General features: G+C 39.3%; 1 protein-coding gene across 3 annotated transcripts in view; it reads left to right on the top strand.

Moving 5' to 3' along the window:
• Positions 1-231: 231 nt before the first annotated feature.
• ALS2 (alsin Rho guanine nucleotide exchange factor ALS2) overlaps positions 232-17,863 on the top strand; it is a 60,362-nt gene continuing 42,730 nt past the window's right edge. Inside the window, exons 1-4 of one of the 3 annotated variants that reach the window (XM_055397663.2) lie at positions 232-687; positions 12,130-12,205; positions 13,437-13,591; positions 16,420-17,357. In XM_055397663.2, the coding sequence (XP_055253638.1) occupies positions 12,186-12,205; positions 13,437-13,591; positions 16,420-17,357 (1,113 nt within the window). In that variant the 5' untranslated portion in view covers positions 232-687; positions 12,130-12,185. Of the gene's footprint in view, positions 688-12,129; positions 12,206-13,436; positions 13,650-16,419; positions 17,358-17,863 lie in introns of those variants that run through there. The other 2 variants (XM_055397662.2, XM_055397665.2) reach the window with 2 other exon arrangements.

Genomic DNA, 17,863 nt, shown 5'->3' on the forward strand with positions numbered 1-17,863 from the left:
TTACGTCACTGCCCAAGTGTGTCTCAGGAGGGGTGGTTCTGCCTGGTCTTAAGTACCCCCGTGGACGTTGCCCACGGGGCCCACCGCCCCTTGAGTAATTTTGATCCCTACCAGACGCCGTTGGCATCTGACCCCACCTACTTCGGGGGTGATCTCCTCCCGCCTTCAGACTCGCAAGCCGCCCAGCCCCAGCCGAGAAGCCCCGCCCCCCGTGAATCAGCTGATCTCACGGCCCGCCGAGCTGCGGGGCTCGCGCCGGATGCGGACCGCGGTGCCGCTGGTGGAGCGTCAGGTGAGCGAGCGCGGGCCCCGGGCTGGCCCGTGGCTTCGGAAGGCTGACCGGCCGGGGCCTCCAGCGTGAGGGCGGCTGGGGTCCGAGAGAAAGGCGGAGGCGCTGGTAGAGGCCCGGGAGCGCTCTGCGGGGATCCGCGTCTTCCCAAGCCAGCGTCTGACCCGCTGCGCCTGCCTGTCAGGGAGCACCCGACGGCCCCAGGTTCTCCCAGTCGCCCCGGTTCCTCCCTCTTCAGACGGGGCGCCACTGCGGAGATCTCAGCTTCCTGAAATTCTTCGCGACACCCCTTCCCGCCTCCACCCACGCTGCCTTCCAGCCGTTCATTCTGGAGGATTTGTTGAATGCCCACTCTTGGCGCCGACCAGATAAACTCGGGTCCCTGGCCGCGAACCTTGGTGAGTGTCCCGGGAGGGGTTGCCCCTGGATGCAGCAGCTCGCGGTGGACAGTGGAGCAGGGGTTTCGCTGACTTGAAAAGGCGGTCGTGGAAAAAGAAAATGACTGTGATATTAAGAATTAGGAGTTTAGGTTAGTCCTTTGGCGTGTCAAGTGATCCAGCAGAGGGTGGTAAGTTCTTTTGACAAGTGAAGACAGGAAAATAACACGGGGGTTTTCGTGAGGAAATGGTCCTGACGCTGGTATTGGTCCTCCGTGTATGTTTGCTTAAAGTGGTGGTGTATTGCTTAGGGCTTTGTTGGTGAGGGAAGAGGAAAAACACACGGGCTGAAGTGGCTTATCCAAGTACAGTATTCTCTTTTGGGTTTAGAATGGAAAAGGAAATAACTGTTGAATACACACGCTCAGCATTTGTCCATGGCATCACCGATGCAATGGACATGAACTTGGGCAAATTTCGGGAGATGGTGAGGTTCAGGGAGGCATGGCGTGCTGCAGTCCATGGGGTCGCAAAGAGTTGGACACGACTGGGCGACTGAACAATAGCAGCAGCAACAAACGCTCATCCTTAGTCTATTGCCTTCCGGATTTGTTGGTGGCTGTAAATGTTCTTTAAAAGGCTTAAAAAAAATTGTGTGATGTGTGTTTATTTTGAACAAGTACAGAAATTCAGCAAACTTGTTGGGCCAGTATCTTTTCAGTTTATCATAGATAGGGATGATTTGGAGTGGCCACTTGACCTCTGAGTTAGTGAATACTTTAAGAATTTAAAAGAGTGAAAAATTTGTTTTTGCAATAGATTACAGTATTTTAATCTTAATAATACAAGCATAATGGTGAAGATCCTAGGCTTTAGACCTGGGTGTACCTGGAGCCCCATCAACTTACATCTTTGAGTTTGGGCAAGTTATTCATCTGTCTAAATTACCTTATCTTTAAACTGGGGATAAAAGTACTTTATTCATAACAGTAACTTTACATGTAATGGTTCATGTGTTGTATTTTTTTTCTTTTTTACTGAACTTGAATATGTAAATATTCAATACATATTAGCCATTTTATGTCATTTTCTTTTCCACTACACCACGACCCACTGACTTACTGTTTTCTAAATGATGTGAAAGAGAACTGATTTTTTTTTTTTTTAGAAAAGAGCTAAAGTTTTTAATATCAAGGGTTAGTTTCCAGATAGTTTTATGATGCAAGGGTATATTTAGAGAAAATATGATTTCAGGTTGGTCTGTAGTAACTTTGGTGTTCCATTAGAGCCTTTTAACGGGGAAAATGCTGATGGAATCTATACCTAGTTTAAATTAATTACTTAGTTTGCAAACTGTGACTAGTATGGGCAGATGTAAGATTTATAGTTATAAGGAGAAATGTTAAAAGCTGTTTCACAATATTAAAATTTGAAAAGATAATGATGCAGAAAATAAAGTACCAAGCAAGTAATTTCCGGGGGAGAATTTGAGTGGCATTATGTATGGATGTGAGAGTTGGACTGTGAAGAAAGCTGATCGCCGAAGAATTGATGCTTTTGAACTGTGATGTTGGAGAAGACTCTTGAGAGTCCCTTGGACTTCAAGGAGATCCAACCAGTCCATTCTAAAGGAGATCAATCCTGGGTGTTCATTGGAGGGACTGATGCTAAAGCTGAAACTGCAATACTTTGGCCACCTCATGCGACGAGTTGACTCACTGGAAAAGACTCTGATGCTAGGAAAGGTTGGGGGCGGGAGGAGAAGGGGACGACAGAGAATGAGATGGCTGGATGGCATCACCGACTCGATGGACATGAGTTTGAGTGAACTCCGGGAGTTGGTGATGGACAGGGAGGCCTGGCCTGCTGTGATTCATGGGGTCGCGGAGAGTCGGACACGACTGAGTGACTGAACTGAACTGAACTGATGTAAGCCCTTTATTTTTAAAATTGAATCGTATAATGTGAACTGGACTCCCTTCTCTCCAGATTTCAGCCTTACAGAATTTAGGTCATCATTGACTTGCTTTGGACATTTTGACTGTTAAAGAAGCAAAAGGTATGATATGAACCTCACTGAATACTAATTTTTTTCACATAGTTAGATGGAAAGAGTACTATCCTCTGCCTCTTCATGAAGAACGTGGGTATTGCTGGGTCCATTCTAAAAGTATTTCCAAAGAATATGACTGACTTGTAAAAACCTTTTGTAATTCTTTATTAATATGAGACTAGGTAAGGAGTGGGTTGAAAAACTGTGAAGGAAGTAACGAGTGGTGGTTTTTGAGCTGGTATAATAGAAGGCTTGCTTTAATAAAGCGTGAGGTTGAGCCCTTTTCTCAGACACTCAGGGGAATGCTGCGAGGATTTTAATTACTTTGTGAAATTAAACCTACCACATATTCTGATTGTTTTAGGGATATACATAATTCTGGTAGACTAAGTTTTATTTTTTAGCAATTTTTTCTTTTAACTCTTCATTGATGACCAGGTAATTCAGTCATCAGTAATATGAAAGCAGTAAGTTTAACAGGATATCAGTCCTTAAGAACATGCATGGGAACCACAAATTAAAGCAGCCAACTTGGACTTGATTCTTTTTAGCACTGCATTTATTTTCCTATCCCCACCTCCCATTCCTCAATAGATGTAACAGTGCTGTCCTCACATTTTGTCCTGATATTTGCCTATATCACACAATTGATAGATGAGCAATTGGTTAAATACGTGAATTAATTGATCCATGTGGATAGAGCACAAATATTTAAATCAGCAAGGTAATGAGTACTTTGGGGAGGCTCTTGCAGACTTACTCTTTTATTGTACAGTTTTTTGTTTTGAAGAAAATGTAGCTTTCTCAACTCCTATGGAAAAAAGATTGGGTCAGTGTGAAATGGGTGGGTTTTTCATTCTAGGGTTATTTTCTTCCACAACCTGAATTTTTGTTGAGCTGAATTCTTAACTAAACTTGGGCCAATTTCCTAAGCAAACATTTAACAAAGATGATGATAGCAGTTCTTAAAAAATAGCAACAAGTAGAACAATCGAGCTGTACTTTTGCAGGTAAATGGATAAACTGTGGTTTATTCATGCAATGAAATACCATCCCCTGGTAAAAATGAGTGAACTCGATCTTTGCTTATCAACATGGATACATCTCAAATACATAATACTGAGTAAAAAAAACAAATTGCCAAAGGATAGATGGACACAGCATTATGCAACTATGTAGAGTTTTAAAACAATATATACTGTTTATTGTTATGTGTGTATGTAGTGAAAGTACATAAACGTACAAGAATATACATGGAAATAAGACATATTAACTTTAGGAATAGTGGGTAACCCTGGAGAAGGAAGGTTTGGATAGAACTCCTTCAGATCTCTGTATCATTTTTTCTTCTGTTTTAAAGAGAGCTGAAACAGATATGCAAATGTGTTAAATATAAAATGGAATGATAGGTGCATGGATTTGTATTTTTAAAGACTTGTGTATGGTTAAGATAGTTTGTGAAACCAGAACCTTATAATTTTTACTTATAATCGGGCTCTCTTCCGATATGCTCTCTTTATTTTACTTTGTAGCTTCTCTTCCTGCAGCAGGAAAAGAATGTGCCAGTGCAGATCCATTGTGTAAAGCTTTTTAAAGAAAGGAGCCAGACCAATTATTTATTCAATTTTATTTTGCTGTTTGACTTGAGCTCCTGGGAGAAATGCTTTCCTTAGGATATGAGGAGTGATCCTTCTTAAGAGGCTGCAGGGGAATTCAAGTTATAGAAACCCTTGAGAAGTACATGATGGTGAACTCTCAGAGTGTAGGGGAGTGCATTGTTTGCTAAAGCCCTGAAAGGAATTTGGACAGTGACTCAGATACAAAATTACTGTAGATGTCATATAGTCATTAACATTTACTTTTTTTCAAGTTTGCATTAGTTAAATTTCATTACAGTGTAGTAATCCTAAGTTTTATACTGTGAATGCAAATGTCATAGTTATTGCTCAGACAAAATAATTCTCTTTCTACAGGTATTAATAAGTAAACATGATGATAATGTATTAAATGTTTGAGTTACGAATAGTCAATTTAGTGGCTGATCCCTATTATAACTCACAAGTTTAAAAAGAATATTTTCAGGCCTAATCAAGATACCTGTTATTAGCACTTTCAAAATACTCTAAGTGAAATATGTCTCCAGAACAGTATATTTTGGCATGTGTACTCCCTGTTGTGTGGCCCCTTTTTGACCTTAAGCACTGGGTATTGTTGATCGGTAGAATAAGAAATAAGTCAACATACTTTGAACTGTATTTCTGTAATGCCTTTTTTAAAAAAGCAGCCATTTTGATGAAAGAATAGTAGCAAACTATTAAAGGAATAAATATATATATAAAATATATATAAATAATTTATATCATAAGTTATACACTGTGATGTAATAGGCGTAAGTGGTTGTAGTACCTGGGAATTTGAAATTCAGTTGTTGAATTATAATATTTATCAGAATGTTTTGTGGGAATTGTAGTATTTCCAACAAATGCATTTCAAAGAGGTATGCAGTGGGTGCAAAAAAGAGCTAAGTGGGTATTGCGGGATATTTATTTTACCATGTTTCCCTCCCTCCCATGAGTAATATCCATTTTAGAAGATTCTCAACAGTCAGAAGAATACAGTTTTAATAGGTTTCAGGGTAAGATTTGTTGTTGTTTTGTCGTTTTGTTATGTCAGACTTTTTTACAACCCCATGGCCTGCAGCCTGCCAGACTCCTCTGTCCGTGGGTTTTCACAGGCAAGGATACTGAAGTGGGTTGCCATTTCCATCTCTAGGGGATCTTACCGACCCAGGGATCAAACCTGTGTCTCCTGCATTCGGCAGGTGGATTTTTTACCACTGAGCCCCCAGGGAAACCCCCAGGGTGAGATTAGTAGGCCATAAAAAAATAAAAATAAGTAAAAAGAGAGAGACTATGAAGCCTTAATGTCCCTGATTACACCAGAAAGTCTCCATGTGCTAAGGAGAAAGGGACTGTTCTCTCCTGGGTTATCTGACATCTGTGAAGTGGCATGAAAGAAAAGCCTCTTCCTTGTTAGGAAGATCATTAGCAAATTATGGATGAGAGTTTTTATTATGAGAAGATACTTCCCTTTCGTGTCTAAAACTGACTTTTAATTATATATAAGCATAGACGCCTTCTATTCATTTGAAAGTCTGTGGACAGGAACTTAAGATCAAGGGTTGTCTTCCACTGGGTACTCTTATGTGTAGCCAGCTTGCACCTAATGGTTACTATGGGTACAAGAGCTTACCAATAAATAAGTCATGGTTTCTCACCTCCCAGAGTTTATATTTTGAATCAATGACTTAGTAAGTGCATTATCCCATTAGTAACAGCATTATAAGTAGTAAGTACTTTCTAGGCCATCCTACTGACTTTGTTTATATGCATTAATTTACTGAATTCCTGAACTCTGGGTCAGGATTTAAGGGGTGGTCTGTTCCCATGTGGTGATAGTGATAAGGACACCTGCCTGCCAGTGCAGATGTAAGAGACATGGGTTCGATCCCTGGGTTGGGAAGATCCTCTGGAGGAGGGCATGGCAACCCACTTCAGTATTCTTGCCTAGAGAATCCCTGTGGACAGAGGAACCTAGCAGGCTAGTCCATGGGGTTGAAAAGATTCAGACATGACTAAACGACTAAGCCCAGCACAGCACAGTTGGTCTACAGGTATTTATCGAGTACTTGTTGTATATCAGGACTGTTTTAAGCAGCTGGGATATACTAGAACATAAGGTGTTTTGGGCTTCCATGGAAGTTTTATATTGGTTCCATACCTGAAGTATAGTAGATAAGAAAAATACATATGGTTTTAGTTGTTGAAATTTAAGCATTTTAAAGTTAGTATACTAACTTTGACTAAATTATTAAGGCAAATGGACTTTGTCCAGAGAATAAAGTTTACTAAATGTGAATACAGGGAATTTAATTTTCTCTTTGCATTGGGGATAATAGTTCATTGACATATTTCTGTTCCATATTTAAAATGTTTATTTATATTTTACTTTGTTCCTAAAAGGCAGTTTACAGAAATAAGTAAATATGGCAAAATCAAACGAAAAGATGGAATGAATGGAGCCAGGTGTTAGATTAGAAAACATAGCACACATACGGTAAAGTCCTAGTCACAGGTGCTATCCTGTGGGACTCTTATCCTCCCACCACGAAATCTATAATCCTGCCTGTGTTTATACCTGCTATTTTGTTTCTTCTTAAAATGTAGACCCTTCCTCTCATGAAAGATCAGTCCCACTGCATGTGTGTTCTGAATGCTGCCCTTTCCCACTTTGTCCGGGATTTTGGTTTTGCCCTCTGTTCTTGTCCCCCTTCTATGTAGGATCAGTGTCATCATCCTGCAGACATGTTCAGCTCTCTCTCATCTTACCCTGCTCCCCCAAAATACACTCTTGATCTTCATGTTTCTCTCCAGCAACTGCTCCTTTCTGTTTGCCATTTCAACATTTTTTTAAAAGAATCATTTGCACCAACTTTATTTTCATGTCCTCACCTCCCACTTACAGTCAGCCTGCTCCAATCTGGTTTTCAGTCCCCAGCTGAGACCCCAGCTGTGCTGATCAGTCCTTCCTGCTGGAAACGTTTTCTGCTTTGCTTTGTGTGCCCATGTCAGACTCATGTTTCTTCTACCTCACAGGCCACTTCCCATCTCAGTCTTTGCTTGTTGCTCAGTCTGTCCAGGCATCTTACAGCTTGGTTCTGTGCCTTCCCTTTTGTATATACCCCACTGTCACTGTCCATTGTCTTGATCTCAGATATTGTCCTTATGCTTCCCAAGTTTATGTCAACAGTTAAGACCTTTCGTCTGAACACCATACTCATATATTCAGCTGCTTACTTGATATATACTCTTGGATTTCTCACAGGCGCCTTACATTTATAAAAAAAAATCTTGTCTAACCAGAATCTTACCTTCCACTTCAGAATCCTGTCCCCTCACTTTTCCTCATTTCAGTAAATGGTACCACTACACAGTTGCTCAAGGCAGAAGTCAGAGGTCATTTTTGATTCCTCCTTCTTTATCTCCCACTTATATCTAATACATCACTAAGTCCTGATTGTTCTAGGACATAGCACCTCTCACTTTGTTTACCTCTTTCCACCAAATGGGTAGCCTTGTGTGAAATTAAAGAGCCCAGGCTTCCTTCCTTCACTCACATGAGGCAAGAGTATTTTCAGGGAGGGTATTCCTTACAAAACTCATTTGGGCTCTGTATGTGACTATGTTCACCGTTAAATTGACTTAAAACTTTTGAAACGAGTGATGTAAATCATTGCCATTAAAAAGTTGAGGATGCCTAGCGAAATGATAGTTTTAGAATACAGGTTCCCAGTCCCTTACTTGTAACCCTTGGGGCAAGATGTGTTTTGAAATTCAGAGTTTTTCTGATCTTTGGACTAAGATGCATAAACCATATATAACACTTCCTGTGGGGCTTTTGATCCCACCCTACAATCATATTAATACTTCTATGACAAAACTTATGAAGATGTACACTAAAGGGGTAAAAACTGAATAGCCTCACATCAGTTCCGGTCAGGTTTTGCTCTTGGGTGAGTTCAGGTCAGATTAAATTTTGCCACCAGCAGACTTAAATGAAAAAAACTTAGTTTTCAGAGTTTTTTGGACTTTGGATTTCTGGTTATGGTATCATGGACCTGTAGATAGTTTGCAGCTCTTCTTTCTAGTGATAATTAGAACATCTAGACCAGATTTTTTTTTAGGCACTTCCAGATCATCGTACTAAAACCATATCCTCTGCATGTTATCTTTCTGTTAAATGTAGCAGGAGGTTGTGTGTCCACTGGGCTCTAACAGTGTAATCAATTCATTAAGAACCAAGATCTGCTTTTTGTTTTAAAGGGTCATCTGAGAGTTTGATTACATTTCACTGTGAAGGAGCTCATTTGAAGTGTTCAGGGGTATATTTAAACTGAATGTAGCTTTCTTCTGTGGCTCATAGTTGGAGGGGATGCCAGAGTCTAATTTGCTTCTTTTACAGATGCCATTGGTGTCTGGAAAGGCCAGGTGAAGTAAAAGAGGACCCCACATTATCTGACTCTGTAAATATCACACAGCTTCTGGGTCAGAGCTAGTTAATATAATAAAGGCTGTGAGGGAAAGTTACTGTAACAGAAGAAAAGCAGAGTGCAAGGATCCTGACTCACCTGGGGAGAAATATCCTCAGAAGCAGCCTCATAATTAGGCAGTTTTATAACAATTAAAAATGTTAAACAGCAGAAGAACATAAGCAAGTTTAAATGCTATCTGAGTGGTTGAGGCAAGTCTTATAGATTTCCCAGAGAGGGGGGATCATAAACATATTAGGAAAACAAAAATTTTTAATTTATTTTTCCTGTTTGGGTACGTAGTTGAGGAAGAATGCTGGGTTAACTGGATTTGGTAAATGCTACATATTTTAAGTATGTGAGGTAAAACTTTATAAGCTTTCCACATTTAGCTGTAATATTCCTTTTTAGTTGTGTTACCTTAGCAGTCATTGCGCTTTTTCTCATTGTCATATTTGAATTTCAGGTGGGCGTATCTTCTTAGAAGTATACTAAACACCATTAAAACAAAATTAGATCTATAAATATTGATAAAGATGTCTGTGAAATAGTATACTAGCTTTTGGTTTCTGCTTATAGCATTCCTACAAATTTAGTGCTCAAAATTACACTAACTTATTATCTTAGAGCTCTTTAGGTTAAAAGTCAGACTCAAGTCTCTCTGGGTTTAAGTGTGTCATCAGTTCAGTTCAGTCGCTCAGTCGTGTCCGACTCTTTGCGACCCCATGAACAACAGCACGCCAGGCCTCCCTGTCCATCACCAACTCCCGGAGTTCACTCAAACTCATGTCCATCGAGTCGGTGATGCCATCCAGCCATCTCATTCTCTGTCATCCCCGTCTCCTCCTACCCCCAATCCCTCCCAGCATCAGAGTCTTTTCCAGTGAGTCAACTCGTCTCATGAGGTGGCCAAAGTATTGGAGTTTCAGCTTTAGCATCAGTCCTTCCAATGAACACCCAGGATTGATCTCCTTTAGAATGGACTGGTTGGATCTCCTTGCAGTCCAAGGGACTCTCAAGAGTCTTCTCCAGCACCACAGTTCAAAAGCATCAATTCTTCGGCGATCAGCTTTCTTCACAGTCCAACTCTCACATCCATACATGACCACAGGAAAAACCATAGCCTTGACTAGACGGACCTTGGTTCATCAGGGCAGTGTTTTTTTCTGGAGGCTCTAGGAAAGAATCCATTCCCTTGCCCGTTTCAGCTCCTAGAGGCCACCTACATTCCTTGGCTTATGGCTGTTCCCTTCCGTCTTCAAAGCCAGCAGTTTAGCAGCTCTCTGACTCTGTTTGCATCATCATATCTCTTTTTTGAACTCTCCTTTACCTTCTTTTCCCACTTTTAAGGACTCTGTGATTATACTGAGTCCACCTGGATAGCTATTACTAGAATCATCTTCCCAACTTAAAACCAGCTGGTTAGCAGCTTTACATCTCCTTTGCCGTGTAACCTAACATACTCCCAGGTTTTGGACATTAGGATACACGGACATCTTGGGGGTCATTATCCTCCCTACCATAGATAGAAAGTAACAAAGGAATGTTACAAAATAGTTTGTAGAGTTTTAATTTCACTTGGATTTGAAAAAATGATTATTGGTGAGAAATCATATCACATAAGGAGTAATCTACTTTAAGAAAGCCCTGTATTCAAAAAAAGGACCCCAAAAGGGAAGAAATGTTGGCTGTTTTAGTCACATTACCAAAAGATTCTCCACAGTTTTGATTGCCAGGCAGTGGGACACAGTTCAGCTCAGAGGCAGTGAGTTGGTTGCATGAAGTGTGTTTGTACACTGCCGCACCCTCCCTGAGCAGTTCTCTGGTTTCTTCCAGGGCATTGTTACTTGTATCAAGGGACCAGTTACTCTGTGATCTCTGATAGATAAACAAAGGTTAGACTTGTCCTCAGAACTTTTCTGTATGCTGTGAACTGTACCTTTTACTAAAAGTTAATTACTGTCACACACAAAGCATAGTACCACTTAGTAATCATATTTATTAAATGTTGTTCAGTCACTAAGTTGTGTCCAATTCTTTGTGACCCTATGGACTGCAGCACGCCAGGCTTCTTTGTCCTTCACTGTCTCTCAGAGTTTCCTCAAACTCATGTCCATTGAGTCGGTGATGCCATCCAACCTTCTCATCCTCTGTTGTCCCCTTCTCCTCCCTCCTTCAATCTTTCCCAGCATTAGGGTCTCTTCCAATGAATCGGCTAAATCTATTCAAATATATCTTTCATTTACATGGTACCCTTCATCTGACTTGGAATGATTCAGAACCTTTCTAAAATAAGCACTAGGTAGAGAGTAATTTCCTCCAGATATACAGATGGGAAACAGTAAGAATTCACAGGCAACCTGGAGTAAACAGATGGATCTTACATCTCTCCTGCCGGTGTGGGCTGTTTGCAGAGCATTGTGATCATGCCATATCCTTTTGCAGGACAATAATAAATTTGTCTCCAGTATTTTTATCACTCACACATCTAAAACCCCATTACCCTTATTTTCATGAGCTTTGGTGCCCTTAAAAATGTGAATTTCTCAGTTGAAATGCATTGAGCGTTTCTGTCTGCCTATTCCTATTGCTCGCTCTAACTTTATTAAATTTCGAGTTGCTGAAATGATGGATCATGATATTTGTACTGTTATTTTCATATAACTCTTTTCTATTAAATGGCAGGTGATATTTTAAAAATACAGATTTCTTTCTTCCAGCCCTTTGGATTATGGTTTTGAATTAAGATTGATTTGGGGAAAATACTGCTGGTTCCAATAAATGGAGAACTTTGTTCTAATGATGTAATTTTATGTGTGTGCATTGCATTGCTGGAAAACATAAATTAAAACTGCTTCAATTGATACATTACTGGAGAGATTATAGAAGTTCTTGTTTATTTAATTGGTATTTAAGTGTACATATGTCCCAGAAGCATTTAAAAAGTAGCCTTAGTGTGTATGTAGTGAATATGTAACACACTGAGTTTTCAGATTCCACTTCTTTATAACAAATGAAAAAAGTCTGTTGCCTGACAAAGTACAGCGAGGTCATAGGTAGTCTTTTCTCATTTTGAAATTACATTTGACGTTCTACAGGCATTTTTTTATAAGCTAGTGGGCAGGCTCAGTCTAGCGATTCAACTTTGGCAGGCGGGATATGAAATAGTTTAAATAGTTTTGCTGCATATTTATTGCCCAGTGAATGTGCATTTGTTGGAGGGCTGCCTTTTTTTTTTTTTCTTTTTTTGGAAAATCTGACTGATAAAATAGCAAAGCATTCTTTTACTGCTTTTTGTGCTTACATGTGTTTTTCCGTTTAGGTCTTTACCTTTTGCAAGGAGAGAATGATTTGGTGATGGAGTGCTCCCACTGACCGATGGACTCAAAGAAGAAAAGGTAAAGCCATTTTTTCCTTCTCCTCTGTCTTTCTAGGAGAACACAACAAACAGTTCCACTTATGTGTAGCTTCTCTTCAGTTTAATTTTCTTCTTGATGGTTATTAAGTAGGAATAGCGACATTTGTGTTAATTGGCAAAGAGAGAAAGATAATTACAATAAAGCTTGTTAGTGGTTCACTTTGTTGCTAGTCCCTTTCTTAGTAAAGGCACAAAATGTCTTCATTTCATCACTGTAAAGTTTTTGAAGCCATTTTTTCCTCACATAATTTTTCAAAAGTATCCTTATTAATTATAATTCTATCCTTATCAAACTCGTCATGAATGATATTTTGAAAAAGGGGTTAGGTTTGTGGTTTCCCTTTCATAAAACCATGGATGTGCCCAATTACAACTTACAGGAATATTATTTAGCACAAATAGAGAAAATCCTAGGTATTACAAAATACAGAAGTCAAAGAAAGTTTCTGAATATCATTAAAATTTTGGCATCAGTGTTCTAGAAAAAAGATTATAAAAAAAGAAATGTCCCATCAGTGGTGACACAAAGGAAGACTTTATATAAAGGAAACCCAGAGTATGTTAATATGGCCTTTTCTTGGAAAGGGAGGCAGTTAGGATATGATCATTACTACACAGCTGTGTGTTTTATGATTTTTGAGCCAGTGTCATCAGATGGATAGAATTCTTTGGCTAAAATGTGAGTAAAGCATGAAGGATTTTACCTGTTATAAATTTAACTCTTAAAAATTTAAATAGGAATTATAGAGCTTAAACTCAGCATAAAGTGAAATAAGGATCCCTACTGCTCCTATCTTTCTCATCAGATACCTATTTGTTGTTTTTTTTCCCCTACCAAATTAAAAAAATTTAAAAATAAAACTCCAACTTTGGATATGTTGTAACTTTAATAGCTAAGGAGTTAATGTATTGAGAAGTTAGAATTTTGAAATTCTATGTTACTCAATCAAAAAACTTCAAAAAATAGCCCAGGTTTTGTTGGCTTCTTAGATAGAAATAAGTAATTTGTGGATTTGTCCTTAGGGTCTCATATAAATAGTTGTTTTGCCTCTGCTTTTATGTCATAACCAAGTCATAAAATAGGTGCTAACCTGTCTGACCCAGTCACCCATGTCCTGGTAAAAGGTATAAATCTTCATGACAGTATTAAGGACAGAAGGTATAGTTCTGAACTACAGAAACAATTAAGCTATTTTTCTTGATGTTTGTAGTTCCACAGAGGCTGAAGGATCCAAAGAAAGAGGCCTGGTCCATGTGTGGCAGGCAGGGTCCTGTTCTGTGACACCAGAGAGATTGCCAGGCTGGGGAGGAAAGACTGTTCTTCACGCTGCCCTTGGAGTGAGACATGGAGTGCTTCTGACTGAAGGTGCTGAGAAGATCGGCTTAGCCAGCACTGTCTGAGGCTCTGACCAGTGTCTGAGTGTGTAAGGACAGCTGAGCTTCCTGTGTGCCCGGGGTTCTAATGGACTTTGCTGGAGCTTATGTTCTTTTTGTTTTCAAAGTATGGTCTTACTCCCTTTATCAGAAATCAGATTAGTTCTTAAATTTAAGATGTTCCCTCACTACAATAAAAGGCAGAATTATAGCTTAAATTTTTTTGTAGTGATAAGTACATGAAAAATTAGATTTTTTTGAAAGATTATGTATTCAGAGATCCTGTTGCTATACTTATGTTCATTAAATGTATCAGAATAATAATGCTAATAATAGCAAATGTCTGTTAAGCAATTATATGTGCCAGGTACTGTGCTAAGCACTTTGTATGTATTATCTCATCGAGTCCTGACAACCACCTTATGAGGTAGCTGCTGTTATTATCCCCACTTCACAGATGAGGAAGCTGAAGGTCAGGGAGATTAAATTGTTTTCCCAAGCACACACAGCTAGTTAAAGGGTCAGAGTCAGGATGGGAACCCAGAGACTCTGATTTCAAAGCCTGCTTTTAAAATCACTTGGCTATATAGTCTTAGGTTTTCTCAGGCATAAATGGCAGCTCATAAGAATATAATGCAGTCTGTAAATCTATAACAGACGCCTAGGCTATAATTTATATAGAGAGCTACCTTTAATTTTAATGGCATTTTACCGGCGCAGTCATGGCAAATTTGATTTGGGTCAGGACTGCCATCAACTCCACTAATTTATAAATTTCTGCTCTATAAGCATTTGCTAAGTATTTAATAATGCTTTGGTATTTTCCTTGTAGGAACTAAGGGAAGACAAATTCTAGGAAACAAAGCTTAAAGCTGACCTTGGTGGTTTTATGGGGTAAACATAGATTTCTTTCTAACTTCTTTGTTATTATGTCACTTTTATTATAATAATACATAATACTATAATTATTATTGTATTAGGTCAAAATTTGGAAAAAGCCTTATTTTTTCAATGTGAACTATATTCGGTACCTACACTATGGGCTTCAAAATCTATATTTCTCAAGCATATATCAATGGAATTCTGTTCCTGTTGTTGTTTTAGCCCTTCAGTAAGCAATTTAGGAATCCTTCATGAGCATGGTATCTTTAAACATCTAGAATCAAACCTTAAAGCCTGGGAAAACTGAGGGAAAACTTAAAAAAATGTGTAAATAACCTATGTTCATGTGTAAGCAGTAGTCTGTTTTAAGTGTCAAAGTAACAAAAAATCTCCTCTCAACACAAGTGTGTAGCTTGAAATGGCACAGAGATCTCCAGTACTTTCTTTTCTAAGTGAGGAAATGGTATTGATTGAATACTAGAAATTTCAAGCTTCTTTGTCTCTATTCAGGTTAGCCATTAGCTCCTAATTCAGTGAAGACACCTTATTGATTCACTGTTTTTGTGGGATACTATTTTTAAATGATGTCTAAATATTCATTTCTTTGCAGTTTTCTTTAGAGAACCTATTATTCCAGTGAAATAATACCAGTTGAAAGTTTTGGTGAACTGTGTGATTTGGTAAACAAGTGTGATAGGTGTATCGCTTGGGAAGAAAAGTTTGAAAGCTCTTAACCAGTGAGCTTATTTTCTCAGTACTCTATCCAAATTAGAAATTCCCTAACAAAAGCTGATCTTTCTTCTAGCCACTATTGTGTTTTCCCTTACACAGATCTTATAGTGAGTTAATTTGAGTATATATTTGTATCTGCCATATATCATAGGCCGGAGATAAAATAAACATTTTTTTCATCAGTGACTGAATCGCTGCTCGTGGAGGAAGAATAGTACTCATTCCTTTATTAATTAAAAAAAAAAAGGTAGGTCCCTGGTCATATAGGAAAAAAAGGATAGTGGGCTTTGTTTAATATTTTTCAAAATCCATGGTCAAATCTTTGTCCCATTTACATTTTTTCGCTAATATGGATCATTTACATATGTCCCCAAATTCTTGCAGTACCTGCAGTAAAACTATGACTTGATAGCACAGGTGAGCATAAATAGGTTGTCATCATTCATGTCTCCTTTTTATTTCTAAAGCTGGCCAGTTACCCTTCAGTCTAAAGCTACCCAGTCATGACTTCTTTTGTGTTTTACTTTGTTTTGTTGTGATGTGCTTTTTAAATGCAACTCAGAAAAGCTGTCTAGTACACAATATAAAAATTATACATACTATAGTACAAAACATGAAGACAGTCACGTATTGTTAGTATTGCTGCTTTCAGTCCAACCTGGAGGTGTATAAAGCTGATTTCATAGTTTTGGCCAAAGTGAATCTCTAGTATTTTTTATGCCATTGCATATTCATCTACTGCTCTGTTAAACATTAGTAGTGAATATTGTAGATATTAGTGAATGTGTCTGTTTTGTCTTCTGCTTATTTTATCTGATCATATCATGATCATTGTTCTGTGTTTGAACTTGGAATCCACTTCTGTAATAGCCTATGATGAGAGCCTTTAGTAATGATTGGTGCTAGGAGTTTGTAGAATGAGGCTGAAGAAGAGGAGCACCTTCATCTGAAGTTGTCTCCTGCAATTTGTAGAAATTGTCACCATATTTCTGAATGTTCAAAGATGTTCTTTGTTAAAAGATTAGTAAGTATGGAATGCTATATGCTTGAACCAAATTTCCATAGCTGTGCTCTTGAAAATTAAGAAAAGGAAAAAAAATAAATTCTATTTTGTTAAACCTGGAGGGGACTAAAGGTTAGCTGAGAAAATGTCGAGTTAATTCACTAACTTTTTGTTTCTGTTTTGTTTTGTTTTTAAACCCTCAGATGGTGAGGTCTACAGCTTTGGGACTCTCCCCTGGAGAAGTGAGCCAGCAGAGACTTGTCCAAGCAACCCCATTCTGGAGAGTGCCCTGGTTGGGCAGTATGTTGTTACTGTGGCAACAGGGAGTTTCCACACTGGAGCAGTCACAGACAGTGGTGTGGTGTACATGTGGGGGGAGAACTCTTCTGGCCAGTGTGCGGTAGCTAACCAGCCATATGTTCCAGAGCCAAACCCTGTCAGCATTTCTGATTCTGAGACCAGTCCTTTGTTAGCGGTCAGGATCTTGCAGTTGGCATGTGGTGAGGAGCACACTTTGGCACTGTCCCTAAGCAGAGAGATCTGGGCATGGGGTACCGGTTGTCAGTTGGGTCTCATCACCACCACCTTCCCAGTGACAAAGCCACAAAAGGTGGAACACCTTGCTGGGCGAGTAGTGCTCCAAGTTGCTTGCGGTGCCTTCCACAGCTTAGCACTGGTCCAATGCCTCCCTTCCCAGGATCTGAAGCCAGTGCCAGAAAGATGCAACCAATGCAGCCAGCTCTTAATTACGATGACTGACAAGGAAGACCACGTGATTATATCAGACAGCCACTGTTGTCCATTAGGTGTGACACTGTCAGAATCCCAGGCAGAAATCCAGGCCAGCACCACCATCAGCCCCTCCTCTGAAACCCTTGACAGCCAGGGAGAAGTGTTTGAGAACACTCTGGTGCAGAATGAGCCGCCTGCTGCTACTGAACTGAATGTTGGAAATGTTCAGACCACAAGTGTTCAGCCCACTTCCTCCCCACAAGATATCATGGGAACAACTGAAGTTTCTTCTGCAAGAAGTACACCATCATACCCTGACACTCAGGCAGTAAATGAGTATGTGCAGAAACTATCTGATCATTCAGTAAGAGAAAACTCCGAGAATGGTGAAAAGCCAATGCCATCTCAGGTACCTGCTAAATTTTGTAAAGGTGTTTCTGGAGTTGAACCATCTGAGTTTTTCTTGAGAAACTTTAAATACCTAAGGGTTGGTCCCATTTTTAATTTTTTTAGTTTGACTATAATTCTATCTCATCATGCAAGCCTAGATAAGAAAAACCCTGGATTGATTCAAAATTACTCTTTTTGTTCAAATTCTGGCCCTTTTTGATGTTGCAAGATGTTACTCTGGGCTTGTTTTATAAGTAGCAAAATCCCATTTTTCTTGTCCAAGTACTTTTCCCCCCTGGCTAAGGTGGGCTCCCAAAAAAGTTTGATCTAACATGACTGTCTATTCACAGAGAATTCTCTGATCTGCACTTGTAGCACTCTTCAGATTCTAGAGAAAAATCCTTTCCTTCTTTATCAGTGAAGCTTGCTATGTGGAAGATCCCTCAATTGAGGGCACACTTAAAATTGACTGGCATTACATATTTGAATTCATTTCAGTTATATCAGTAGTCCTTACTGGGCATC

The sequence above is a fragment of the Moschus berezovskii genome, chromosome 2 (assembly GCF_049115385.1).
Source record: "Moschus berezovskii isolate FMDL1 chromosome 2, NW_MosBer_1.0, whole genome shotgun sequence".
NCBI classification, from domain to species: domain Eukaryota; kingdom Metazoa; phylum Chordata; class Mammalia; order Artiodactyla; family Moschidae; genus Moschus; species Moschus berezovskii.